The sequence below is a fragment of the Microchirus variegatus genome, assembly GCF_963457635.1.
Source record: "Microchirus variegatus genome assembly, chromosome: 23".
NCBI lineage: Eukaryota > Metazoa > Chordata > Actinopteri > Pleuronectiformes > Soleidae > Microchirus > Microchirus variegatus.
Window position 1 is genome coordinate 7,707,709 of NC_139824.1, and position 14,357 is coordinate 7,722,065.

Below are 14,357 nucleotides of genomic sequence, written 5' to 3' on the forward strand. Positions count from 1 at the left end.
ACGCTTTGTCTCTGACTGAGCAAGAATACATTAACCCTGCAAATCCATTGATTCTGCCCTTCACCTCCTACCCGTCCCTTAACCCCCCCTTCCTCTAGTCCTGCTCCCTTTCACTAGTGGCCTGCTTATTCACATTTTCCATGGTGAATGGGCAAAAGGAGGACATGCTGAAGAGGCCACTTAATAGGAAGCCCACTTAAACAAATGAGAAAAAAACGAGCACAATATTGTCTCATCATTTTGGGCAAGAATAACAGATTTTAGTTAGATGAACTTTGGGTTTATGTAAAAATACAAAACCATTGAATTGTATCAGAAAAACAAACACGAGAACTTGAGCTCTGTTATTAACGTAAGTGGATTATTAAAGATTAAGAGTAATTTATGCTCTTTTACTGGGTTTGCAATTATTGATGACAATAAATACGATGTACCCACTTGGGATCATTAAGATTTTAACAGTACTACTTTTTTCGACACTGCTTTAGCGGTACATTTATTGAGGAGAAAGAATTTAACAAAATTAATTTCTCATTATTCAGTTTGGCTATTCATTTAATTTGTAATTAATTATATACTTGAAACGACTATTATTTGCATCAATTCTGTTCAAATATTAGCATTCGTTGTAACATTTATGTCTTTCCATTGCGACACAGTCAGAGCAGGCCTGCGTGGCTCTCACTGACCCTGTGTGTGCATGCGTATGTAACAGACGGACAGCGGGAGCTAGCCCCGCCCCTCTGCACAGACAGGCAGCTGCCTGGGACAAAGACACACGCAGCTTATATTCAAGTCGCCCATTGAAAAGTGAAGTGTGCCACGGCATATTTTCTTCTGAAAGCAGCCGTGTCAATTTTTGTTGCAGTGCTGCCAGTGACTACAGGAAGAGAAGGAAGTCGGAGCCATCAAGTTCTCAAGTGAACGCTCAGTCTCAGAGGAGAGCTGCAACCTCCCCAAAACCAGTGGATGCCTACAGACCCAGCAGCAGCCTAAAGAAACCCGTCATTCGTTCCTCACCAGCATCACCTTCCAAAGCCAAAGGTATACACACAAATAGCCCATTTTCACTTCATATATTTCTCTCCCCTGTGCCCAGAAAAGATGTGTTTTTATTTGTTGTCTTTCCTTCTATATTTTATGTGGTCATGAATGTCATTTAATTGCGTTAGTGGGGGTGTCAGGAAACGGCAGATCATCTTTTTTTCCCAACCTTATTTTCTCTTCTTCTTCTGCTCCTCTCCCCGGCTCTTCCACCTTTTTAGTAGTTGTTATTGCTAAATCTGCTTTCCTCCTTCTTCTCTTTCACCACGCTGCTTTCTGTTGGACATCTAAAAGGTGGGGACGCATGCAACATGTATTCAAACAGTTTGACCTCCCCAGGTTCTTATCAAGGCTCCTGTACACCCCCTGCCTCCTCTGACTCTGTTCATTTCCATGAGGATGGCAGCTCGTCCTCCAAGCAGTCCGTCTGTTGTAAGAACAGTTGGCAAACAAAACAGCAGGATGCTGAGACATGGACCAGCATTGAGGAGGCGCCGCCCTCCGCTGGCAAACTCAAGTCACGCAGCTGTGATGATTTACTCAGCGACGGGCATTCGGGTTCAGTTGGTCGCAATGCCACCCGTTCAGAAAGTGCTGGGTCGCTGTTGTGTGATGGGAATCCCTCAGGTTCAACTGCATCCAATTCCACTTGCTCACTGCCAAGACTCCATCGGCGACTGACGCATGAATCACCAGGCTTTCTTAAGCTTTATCGCAAAATGCACCAGATTGACCGAGCACAGCTCATCCCGTCTGATGTCATCCGCTCAGTCCGCGCTCGCATCCTGGAACTAGAGAGTCAACCTCATCTGCACCTTCACCGCCTTTCTCCTTGGACACCTTCTTGGGGCGTGGAGGTGCCACAAGATACGGTGCCAAACCGCATTTCTACGTATGAGAACCTTATTCAGAAATCCAAATCCATGCCCAACTTGGGTGATGGTGAGATGCCTTCAGGCGCTACTACACCGGGTGGCTCATCATCACGAGCCAGCAGTGGCGGTGGTGGCACACCAAGTTTTCCAAAACGTCGTTTTTCCATAGAATCTTTACTAGAGGAGGACAATAACGGCAACAGTAGAACAGTACCTCACTCCATGGATCACTTACATCGACCCCGTAGCCCACCTGAGGGCCAACCTCGTGGGCCAGAACCGAACCATGGCCGGGCCTTTCCTGCTCCTCCTGTCCCTCAAAGCCTTCAAGCCAACCCAGACTACTCTGACAGTGAACAAGACGCTGTTGCGTCAGACCTGAGTGACTTCATCCAGGTGGAGGGCTCCTCGTTTTGTAGTGAGAGTGACTTTGACCATTGCTCACTAACCTCCTCTGAGAGCTTGTACGGCTCTTCCACCTTACACCACCACCTCCGTCATCACCACCACCACCACCACCACCACCACACTGGTCACCAAAATGTAGGCCAGAGCCAGGGCTACCAACACCGGCACCTCATCAGTAGCTGCAAAGGCCGCTGCCCGGCTTCTTACACTCGCTTCACAACCATGCTCCGCCATGAGAGAGAACGAGCCCGGCAGGAGCTCCAGAGACCCTCAAAGCAGAGCAACCAGTCACAAATCCAAAGCTCACACTCCCAGGAAACAATGTCCAAGCTGGCCTTCCTGGTCAGCCCAGTGCCTTTCCGCAGGAAAAAGGGCTCGCCACCTACCTCCAGAAGGGTCAGTGGTGGTGGAGGTCGAAGTAGCAGGCCTAAGTCCAAACAGGCCATTTATGAAGCACTAGATGCAGCCTTGAGAGACATTTATGAGCACATTCAAGCAGAAAGAGGCCACAGAGGTACTAGGGCACCTGACGATAGCATCCTGAGGCGAATACTGGCAGAACTACTGCCAAATGTGCCTGAACGAAGCTCCTCACTGCGGGGGAGGAGGGGCTGTTGGTACGGGGGTCAATCCTCTGCGTCTTTGTACCCAGATGGTAGCCCCACTGGGTATGCCTCATACAGAGAGGATCCATCCACACCACGGCTACAGTCACCAATCAGTGCCTGTTATGGACGCCATTTGGACACCGCGCACAATCATGAATATGAAGAGGAGCAGGGCAATGGAAATGGTCTCTGTTTTTCAGGTGCAGACAATACATTATGTCACACATCACTTATATATATAAGTACCTTTTGTCATGTAGTGTCATACCTAGAAAAAATTATTTTTTAAGATACAAAACATGCATCCATATACATTCCTCATGTTTCCCTATTCCACTTGTTTGGTCAATACATCCATTACTGTGCTGTGAGATCTTTTCACCATAAATTCTCAAGTAAAACCTGATTATTTAGTTTAGCTTAAAGCTCATAACAGTTGAAATGTAGCGTGTACCTCTGATTTCTTCACATTAGGATGAGGATTAAAAGTTGCTGCAAGGGTTTTAATTTGTACCATGATCAGGAAAAGGTTGAGTTTTAGTGATAATACCTGAAAGCTGAATGAATAATTTATTAATAGAGTATGGTATGTGTGACCTTGGTATCAAAAGGAGGGAGATGAATAAAAAAACAAAAGATTCACAGTTCAGAAATGGTTATGGTAGTAAAATATAATTGTACAACCAGGGTATTGCAAATGAAAGCCCGGTATTTCTGGTATTGAGGTCATTTGAGAATTTGTGGCACACTCGTCTTTAGTTTTTAGTGTGAATGTTGTTAAAGGATTTTATTTGCCTGATTCATAAATGGAGTTATTGAATCATTTCATTGTCCCACAATATGTTTTATTTCCTTCAATCCCTTTGCTTGTAAATTGTTTTTATTCTTATTTTGTTTTATATTCCATAGAAGAATTGCATGTGTCTCCTATGTCATTATGCCATGTATTGTGGGAAAAGTGGAATGACTGTGTTTTTCCAATTGACTGGAAATAAAAAAACACACCAATTCTTTTTGACCAGAGCTTTCATTCCCTCATTGATCTGTTGGAATGACATCATCACTGTACCATCAGCACGTTTGTATCGTGAGCGCTCGCATGTGGCCGGACTGTAGTTTCTTCATCCTTGTGACCTTTGGTATTTGTCTCTACCAATCATAGACCAGGATGTCTCCAGGAGTTATTCCACCATGGATGGACGCCACACACCTACACCGAGACGACCTACTCCTGACAGAGAGGTACAGCATAGATATGCAGCATGTGGTTGTGCAGCACTTCACAAAATCATCGGTCTCTTCTAGTACAGATAAATAACTATTTATGAGACAATAGCTTAGCACCTTACGATATTTTTCATCGAGATTCACCAGGCATATTCTTTTGTGTACTATGTACTTTAACTGTACAATTAAACCTACTTGCAGACATTTCAGAAGTGGTGTTGATGTTGTACTTGATAAATTGCTTGCTGGCTTTCTCCCTCTCTCACTCTGATCTCCCAGGTCTCCCATAAACAGATGACACAACTTATTCTGTTCTCTCTCCTTCACCAGAAACAGCCTGCAAGAGCCATTTATGATTTTAAGGCACAAACAGCGAAGTGAGTAAACTCGTAGCACACAAACGATAAAGGAAACCTTTAATGCATGGCTCTCTGCCTGCGTATCAATACATCTGGGCTTGCTGTTTGTTGATTTTTTTTGTATTTAAATGTCTTTGTCAAAAATCCAGCCTTATTTGAATGGCTTTAACATTTTTAAACATGTGCATGAGCAAAGGTGTGGAATGCTTTGGAGGGCTTTAGGGGCTGATATTGTATAGTTCATGCTGTGTATAGAAATGTTGGTGCCTAGTTCATTTCACATCTTACTCGTGCCTTTGCGATGGATCAAAGACGTATGCGACAATGCTTGAGTGATATTGTGTTACAGGGAGCTGACATTTAAAAAGGGCGACGCAGTAAACATCATCAGGCAGATCGATAACAACTGGTATGAAGGAGAGCACCGCGGACGTGTGGGGATATTCCCCATATCGTATGTAGAGGTAAATGCGCAACTGACCTATGAGTTTGTATGTTGTTTTGCCAAAAATTGACTAACCCTCCTCGTTTACACAATGCTTGCATACCTGTGCAGAAAATGCCGTCCGCAGAGAAGCAGCAGCCGATCCGTCCTCCTCCGCCAGCACACGTCAGAGAGATCGGAGAGGCAGTGGCTCGGTACAACTTCAATGCTGACACTAATGTGGAGCTGTCGCTCAGAAAGGTAGACTAATGTGCAAATCAGCACATATTTTAAGGTTTCAAATCTCGTTTCTAATTTTGGAATCAAGCGGTTGTGTAACAGTTTCCTGTGGTCACGCGTCTTTCACTAATAACAGTTTTTTTTTTCTTATTGGAGCCTTGATTTATGTTAATGTGTGTGTGTGTATGCTTCTTTTGTGTGCTTCTCTGTGTGTAGGGCGAGAAAGTAATTGTGATAAGGCAGGTGGATCAGAACTGGTACGAGGGCAAGATCCCAGAGACAACCAAACAGGGCATCTTTCCCGTGTCCTACGTTGACATCATGAAGCGCTCCCCGTCCAAGAGCTCCGCCCACCACATAGACTCACGTGGTCACCCTGGCATCAGGACTCCAAGCAGTACACCCGTCAAGGTAGGAGGATCATTACAATAAGGTAATGACATCGATCAAGACAGCAAACCAATATATGAGTTACAAATAAGTCATCTGTTTATAAGATTAAAAAAAAAAAATAGAAAAGCTGCTTTATACAGTAACTAAGGATGTATTGGTTTGATATAATAATACAGTATTGCCAATTGTAATCAACAAATATTTCAAATTAAATACAAGGGAGTATATACAACTTTAAAGGTCCCATATTATATCCTATTTCTCCAAGTTAACCTAGTTCCCTGGTGTCCTAATGAACATGTCTGTGATATGCTTTGGTCAAAATACCATAAGAATGAAGCACCACAGCAGTTCAATCTCCCTGCCAAAACAGCCCTGTTCTGTTTAGTAGTATCTCTTTAAAAAAAAAAAGTAAAACGAAACTTAAGGGACAGGAAATGACATCAGCCACAGAGGCTACTGGGAGCTCACAGTAGTTGGCATTTGGAAAAATGATCATTTGCATATAGCAGGCACATTGCCGTCATATATGACATGTATCCACTGGACAGATAAATCTGAGGGTGGGAGTTTGTGTAGAACTCTGTGCTGCACTGTGGAGCCAAGAATAGAACTTTTCGTGGACAAAATTCAACAATTCCAGTCAATATTGCATGTTTTATCTCCTGTACTTAGACTGAGGAGGACCACAAAAATATGAGGGAGTCAGCTTTTTCACACTTTGGCGACTGATAGGGCCTCCAGAGTCCCAAATGGATTTAATGGATTTAAATGATTAAAAAGTTGATTTTGCATAATATGGGACCTTTAATTTCAGACGTTCACAGTCAAACGCATAAAATGAACACTGTATTAGTTTTTATAAATCACACTCTGTTCCTTTCCCTTCACTTTATCTTCATGGAGCCTTTCTACCATCTACCTCCATCAACCACCACATGTGAATTCCCCTCCCCTCTCCCCTCGTTGAGAAAGCCCGACCTGCAAACTATCACCAGTGAGTGGCTGTCTCTCACCATGGACCCATCAGCATCCCCTCCAGCTCACTCTCGCCCCACCACCCCTGTACCGCCCACCCCTCCCCCTCTTCCAGCTGAACTTGCACCGTTTCAGATGGCGAAGAGACCCTCACCTACACTGACGCAACGAGGCTTTGCCCTCCCACCCCAGACATTTTCCAGAACTCCACCTTTTAGGGAAGGAAGACCTAGTTTAGGTCACACCACAGCTGTTCTGCCTTTCTCGCAGCCTCCTCCCTCTACTCATTCCTCACTCACTTCCCCACCACCTGACTCTTTTTATGGATACAACAGCGGCAGCCGGGGGTTCACTGAAACAGCCCAGATTTCACACCCTTTTAGGCAAGAGGTTTTGTTCATCACAGCCCCAGAGCCAGTACAGTCACAAATTCCACAGTGGTGCAATTCAAATACACCAGTACAAAAAAGCACCAAAGCCCCTGACTTTAAGCTACAAGTAAAAGACCCTTATGATGAGCTGTTGTCTCTGATCCTGGATGATTCTTCCGAAACAGATGACGTTAACTTATCAAGATTATCTCCAATTGATTTCCCACCACCTCTGCTAACTATTGAATCTCAGAGCAGGTTTAAGTTAAAAGAAGACACCCATCAGCCGACAGGGAAACCCCCAGTATTCACTCCCGCCAGTAAACCAGCTGGTAGCGTTCGGGTAGAGGTGCAGTTTCACAAGCCTGTGGCGATGCAGCCACTGCCCATCACCTGGGGAGCACGGCCAAAAACTCTGAAAGACGACGAAGCGTTCGAGTCTCAAAGGCCACCGTCAGCCAAGGGGAAGACGTTGACTGAGTTGTTCATTGAGGAAGAGGATGAAGCTTTAGAAGAAAAAGAGGACAGTAGAGTTTTAGAAAGACTCGGTCCACAGGTAGAGCATGGTGTGAACCCCCTCAGTTGAGGGACATTGAGGAAAACATTTGTCACCGTAAGAATCTGCTTAGTAGAACAGTCAATAGGAGTGCTGTGTCCCCCTTTACACCTTGCATGTTCTGTGATTGGATAGTGCTTCACCACATGTATTTACACCTGGTAGTATTGTGTCTATATTAGATTTGGATTGCTATCCGCTCACAATCATCACCCCCCCCCCCCGACATTACCTCCCCCTCTGTGCTCTGCCATATCATCCTCAACAACAACACGCGAAGTTGCACTGTTGTCTTGACTCCTCGTTGCTTTTCAAAGCAGGGGAAGAAGTCGACTTTTGACCAGCGGGAAACCGACAAAAGCAGAGGAGACTGCGCTAGCGCTGTCACGTTAGCTGTCACCTCTGCTCTGCTCAGTTGTTGTGGGCGGTGCAGAGATGCAGCAGAGACGGATCGCTTTTACACTTCTGTTCAATCCTGAAGCGGTTTTCGCAACAATCCATCCTCGGGTGTATTTACACCTGAATTTGCATGTTCTCAGGCGCTATCCGATTGAAACCCAATCACAGAAAATGCATTTAAATGCCAGGTGTAAAGGGGGTGAAAGTCTCCCATCAGAGGCCAGATTTCCCCAAGGGTGGAGATAGATTTTACAGGAGGTGCAGAATTTAAAGTCTCTCTCGGATTACTTGATCTGCACTATGCTGAACGACTGTAATTTAATTATTGATCAGTGAGAACAGAAATAAGTTGCCTTCGCCATCTTTAAGAGAAACTGGGATGTACCAAAAATCACTGATTTCTTATTTGTTTTAGAAGATTAAGAAAAATGCTAGCTACGTTGCACAGATCATATATATATTTATATTAATGCTATATTTTATTTTTTATTCAATAAATAATTTTCTCAAGGCAGATATTTTCCCTGATAAAGATAAAAGTGTATTTTCAATATCCTATTTAAGTCTTTTCCTCCATGTCCCTTCTAAACTTCAGTGAAATACAGCCAACAGAATGAAAGGATTTCTACAGCTAGCATCTCATGTTCCAGCCTCAGTATTGATGTATGTGTGTCGTTGCCTCTGTAGGCTGAGGTCTCTTCAACCATCCTGACACGACTTTCTCACCCCGGCGTCTCTTCACCTTCCATTCGTCCTCCTCCCACCTCCTTACCCCCCCCTTCCTCTGCCACTTCTTTTGCTCCTCCTCCTTCGTCTCCTCCCTCACGCTCGCAACAGCACGACGACCCCACCGTCCTTACATCTCCCCCTCGCTCCCCTCGGCCTCCAGCCCTCCCCCGCCTCTCGACATCCCCCCTCCCTCCAGTCTCTCCCTCACCGCCCGTCTCACCACCTCCCCTCCGCTCATCACAGCATTCAAACCCTCAACCCTTCAGCTCTCCCTGCCCCTCTCTTCCCGCCTCATCCCTCCTCGACTCGGAGTCGACTACACCACTTCACGCCCGGTCTCCCCCTAAACCTGCCTCTCCTCCCCTCACTTCTCCATCCTCTCCCCCTGCTGTACCCTACCCAGGACATAGGTCTCCCAAGGTGAAGGTAAAGCTGGATTTTGAAGGCTTTGCTTTTCTTGGTGTATGGTTTGTGGTGATACTACTCGTGTAATTGGTTTATTTAGATGAGTTACTCAAAAATATACTGACTACTACATGTTTTCTACGCAAACATCTAATGGACACTAACACTGTAGATGATTTATGGCCAGTTAAAGACATTTTTTGTGTCAATTAGTGTGTTTTGCTCGCATTATTTGTGCTGCGATGTGTCTTGGAGGATTTGTATTGGCTTGTGGCTGTGTTGAAGGTGATGGTGACATCAGCATCAGTTTGGCAGCATGTCGTTAGCCTTCAGTTGGGTGTGTTCAGCTCATTGTTGGTGGTTGCAGACTGTCGAAGATAATAGGTGTTCCCTCTGGTCTTTCTGCCTGTTAAGCAGGATCCCCTTGTTGGTGGTAAACCTCCTCGTAGCCCCATCTTGTCCCGGAGGTCCTATCTGTCTTCTGTTAGAGGTCGAAGGGTAGGGGGACATGTCTTCATTTAGCCATGCCATTACTGTACTCTTGTGCATGGAGGAAGTCTTTACAGTTCATGCCAGATCACCACATACTCTGTAACATGCATTTAAAAATATGTTGTTGTTTTTTTTATTACAAGAGACATTTTATCAGATCTTTCAATGAAAACAGTTCAAACTATTCAAAATCTGAAGTAAAGCACCAGCAAATGCCTCATTTTGATTTATTATCCATCTCTCTCCTTCTTTCAGCGACTAGTACAGGATGCACTCCAAGGCGGAGGAGACCCGTAAGTGATTTTTGTTGTTATTAAGGTCGGGATAATTCTGATATGTCCCTTCAATGAATGTGTTGCATTTGCATGACATGTAAATATGTTGTTCTGCATTATTGGTGCAGCATATCATGGGTGTCCGTTCACAGTCAGTGTCTCCACCGCAGATACCAGGTTTTGTACAACTACATGCCTCGCAACGAGGACGAGCTGGAGCTGAGGGAGAGCGACATCGTCGATGTGATGGAGAAATGTGACGACGGCTGGTTTGTTGGTAAGTAGAGGGGGAGGAGAGCAAATTGAACTTGATAAATCGGTTTGGTTAACTGCATATAGATGTTCATACATCCAAATATGCTGTTGCGCACATGATGGATGTGCCGAGAGGAGATAAGTGAATTAGTGTCTGCAGACATGACATAATTGCCACGAAACACCACTGATGCTTGTCATTACACTGAGTGACAGTGAGTTATTCATACCTCGATCAACTTTGTTGACAAAGTAAATATGTAGCTCTCAGTATACTCATTGTATAGATTAAGAACATCAAAATACAACAAGCAAACCTAGACAGAGGTACTCTGAAAATACACAAAGCAATTTTCTATGTACTTAATCCCATATTGTTGCAGTTCCACCAAAGATTGACGTACCCTTTAAACTTCAAAGATGGTTAATTTGGATTAAACTATCAAAAGTCAGAATATTTGTGGCCTAACTTTTTCCGCAACCCCTCAAATGAACCTTGTATATATATGTGTATATATATATATGTATATATATATATGTAAATATATATATATAAATATAAATATATATATATATATATATATATATATATATATATGTATATGTATATATATTTATATGTGTGTGTGTGTGTATATATATGTATATGTGTATATATATGTATGTGTGTATGTGTATATATGTATATATATGTATATATGTGTGTGTATTTATATATTTATATATGTATGCGTTTGTATATGTGTGTATATATATATTTACATATGTATGTGTTTGTATATATACATATTTATATATGTGTATGTATATATATATATATGTATATATATATATACATATATATATATGTATATATATATATATATGTATGTGTATATCTATAAATCTTGTTTTAATAATGAAAAAAGCTTCTAATCGATTATGAAAATAGTTGATGATTAATTCATCAAGTAATTGTTTCAGCTCTAATAAAAAGTTCATTTTACAGGTCAAATGAATCCAGTTGTCTGCAGGGTTTATAGTGTGGCTGTGATTTGCTGTGAAGTACTTTGCAAACATCAGCAGTCAGACCATTAGGTGGCACTGTGGTCTCGCCACATATCTTTTCCCTAGCATGGCTGCGTTTGAAGAAGTCATCATGATCTGTCACCCTTAAAACTGGTCGACGGTACAATCTTAAAATGAGTATAAACTCCGGAATCAGCTCATTTGTAGACTGCACTGCAGTAGAACAGTGCCTCTGGCAGTCGCTGCCGCTGCCAAGTTAAAGTAATCCCGTTTTATTGCTCTTTTGTTTCTGAAGGGACCTCTCGGAGGAGCAAGTTGTTTGGAACCTTCCCAGGAAACTACGTGAAGCAGCTATAATGATGATTCCAGATGAACACCGTGGCCACGCCCCTTCTGTGACACCACACCCCCCCCTTGAGTTCATGGCTGTCAGCACAGCACCTGCAGAACCACCACCTCCAACGAGCGGTCGACAGAGACCTGTGGCACATTGTGTACGTGTGGCTCATCAGCTTCACACAGAACATTTAGCTCTAACTAGCCATCCTTAATGGAAGACTTCTATGAGATAATGCTGTTGTTTTTTTTTTACTTTATTTTTTTAGAACCCTAAACTCTGTGCTGCAAATCGGCAGCTGTTTGACAGCGATGGTATGGCGATGCTTGTCTCTCTGTTACAGCTGTGCACAGGCAGTAAGATCACAACTTTCAAAACACCCGTCACGTTTTATTTCAGTGTTCGATTACAGATATGCACAGAGACACTCGGTGCAGAGAGCGACGCACAAACAGTATTCTGTCTGTCAGCGGGTCCGCTGTCTGGATTGAGGTTGGGAAAAGGGGGAGGGGCTTGCAGCCAGCGTCACCGAGTTGGAGTAAAAGGAGTTACACGTGGAACAGACTGTGCATGTATCAATGTTATGTGTTACCCAGTGTATTGATTAGCTGATATTTGGGGGATATCACCGATCATAATTGAGCAATTGTTTTAAAATATTGCAAATGAGAAAGTGGGAAAATATCATTCTGCTTTCCGTCTCAACCTAATACATTAGATTTTCTCCATCTTCACACTAGGATTGATGCACTTTAATGGGATTTTAACAGAATGTTTGTTTCATTTCAAATTCATATGGCTATTGGCCATGTTTGAAAAGTGTATGTAAAAACAGTTACTGAGTTACTTTTAGGTATTATTCTATTTATTAGAGGACGAATGCTGGGTTTTAGAAAGGAAGGGAAAAGTGTTGCTCTTTTTAACATATTATTTTAACGGCAGCAGTGACACGTTGTCATTTATCGTTGTCCCGGAATAACGTTGAGGAATAACATGAGATTTGATGAGACTGTGGTCAATTATTTCCAGGTGTCATGTTATGTTGAATTTATTTAAAGGCAGATACAGAATGAGGAAAAAACACCAACTTGAGTCGTGGAAGTGCAATTTATTTTTTTTCCCGTACGACTTCTTTTAAATCTGCGTGAATAGGTTGTGAGTCACTGTTTATGTGTTCGTGTACTACTTTGAGTTACTGGCTTTTCTTTCATCGTAGCTCATCACGCACAGCGAATGATCCGTGTCTTTTCTTCATTTTTCTTTTTGCGTTTCACAGAAGCTGGACACTGACGAAGCAAATGTTAAAGCACCTTAAGATATTCTTTTTTTATTCTCATTATTATTATTATTATTATTATTATTATTCACTGTCTTTCATGTCACACCCACTCCTTCACCTCATCATCCACTATTTCAGATAGTGTGAGAACACTTTATATATGTGTGTGTGTGCGCGTGTGTGGTGTTTTTGTAAGCCTTTTGTATGAGAGCTGTAAAATGGCCAACATCCACTTGCTTTATAAAGTCTGCTTTTTCTCACCCACCATCGTAATTGGTTTCCTCTCCTTTGTTCACGTTTCTGTCATCACTGGTGCTAATTTCCACTTTATTGACCGCTGTCATTGTAGCCAGGCGTTAGGCCTTTCTTTTCCCTTCTTTTTTTTTTCCGGAGACTTGTTGACGTATTTAGGCTGACGTAAACGTAGGTAGATTGAGTCGAGTTGGTGATTTGTTGCCTTACTCACCAGCTCACTAATTTAATAGCCATGTATGTTGTTATGAACTTATTCTGTGATGCAAAAAAGAATCATTTATTCATAGTCTTAGAAAACATCATGACAGTGTGCACAAGAAACTTTCACTATCTCCCTTTGATACACGAGGAACAGATTCGGACTGAAGACATTTTGATTCCTGGCGATGTTTATTTACATGTAACGGCAATGTGTAAATCTATGTTACTCCTGTTAATGTCAAAGTCACTGCACACTCTCGGACCTATAAGTATTTCTACAATATCTTAGCAAGTTATTCGATGACTTTATGGAGCTGTGTTGCTAATAAAGTCCAGCTGGTAGATGAAGTATTTTTCTTTCTTTCCTTCTTTTCCCCAGCGTAACTGATGAGGCAGCTTTGTGTGCCGATGACAGGAAAAGGAAATCTCGTGATGTTTAAAGGTACCTTGCAGTGTTTTTGACCACCTTTTTTTTTTTTTTTTCTTCCCTACTTTCCACTCTGATCACACTGAGGTTTGGTGACGGATATCCCTGGTAATCTTTTTTTCACACAGTTCCACATACGCACACTTGGGGGCGGTGATGTGTCAATTCTTACGAGGAAAATCTGCAAGTGCTGTTTTGGATGCACTGAGGAACGAGCTTTGCACGTTTGATGAACATGGGACGGACAGATGTTAATGTTTTTGTTGTCCTGGTGGTCTAAATGAAAAGAAATGGATGGCTATATTTCACTTATTTTCATTTGTCCATCTCTCTGTACATTAATAATCGGCTCCAAATCCATTTTGGAGTCTTTCTATCAGAGGCTTAGATGTTCAAGAGGTCTCTCAGGAGTACTTCAGCTGTTCCAGGACTGCGCCGTTCTGGATGTGGACCTCAGATGTTGCACCTGGAATCTGCTGGAGCCACGCTCCACCAGTGCTCCGATTACCACTGGCACCGTTTCCGTTTGTAAATCCCCACATCTTTTCGAGCTCCTCTCTCAGCCCTTGGTATTTTTTGGGCATCTCGTGTTCCGTCTTCTTGGTGTTGCTGTTGTTTGGAATGCTCCATCTATCACTGCTGCCTTTCACCAGTTTGTGTGTCTGGTTCTAGAATGTACTGTTTATATTATGGGAGAGTATTCACAGTGGTTTTAAATAGACTTTAGTGACTTCAAGTTCATTGTCATGAGTTGAAGAGAAATTGGACATAATCCATCGTGAGTTTTACTCTTAAAGACGCCATATGTAAGA

The 14,357-nt window shown here is 42.8% G+C and overlaps 1 protein-coding gene across 3 annotated transcripts in view; it reads left to right on the plus strand.

Annotated features, from left to right (window-relative positions):
* The window catches only part of sorbs2a (sorbin and SH3 domain containing 2a), a 48,613-nt gene extending 35,687 nt beyond the window's left edge, over positions 1 to 12,926 (plus strand). For 2 of the 3 annotated variants that reach the window (XM_083909454.1, XM_083909453.1), the window contains 12 exons: positions 869 to 1,044; positions 4,098 to 4,177; positions 4,493 to 4,539; positions 4,871 to 4,985; positions 5,078 to 5,206; positions 5,402 to 5,596; positions 6,485 to 7,483; positions 8,570 to 9,037; positions 9,431 to 9,514; positions 9,764 to 9,801; positions 9,954 to 10,060; positions 11,342 to 12,926. In XM_083909454.1, coding sequence (XP_083765580.1) covers positions 869 to 1,044; positions 4,098 to 4,177; positions 4,493 to 4,539; positions 4,871 to 4,985; positions 5,078 to 5,206; positions 5,402 to 5,596; positions 6,485 to 7,483; positions 8,570 to 9,037; positions 9,431 to 9,514; positions 9,764 to 9,801; positions 9,954 to 10,060; positions 11,342 to 11,403 — 2,500 coding nt within the window. In that variant the 3' untranslated portion in view covers positions 11,404 to 12,926. The remainder of the gene's footprint in view (positions 1 to 868; positions 1,045 to 4,097; positions 4,178 to 4,492; positions 4,540 to 4,870; positions 4,986 to 5,077; positions 5,207 to 5,401; positions 5,597 to 6,484; positions 7,484 to 8,569; positions 9,038 to 9,430; positions 9,515 to 9,763; positions 9,802 to 9,953; positions 10,061 to 11,341) is intronic. The other variant, XM_083909452.1, reaches the window with a different exon arrangement.
* The last annotated feature ends 1,431 nt before the right edge of the window (positions 12,927 to 14,357 follow it).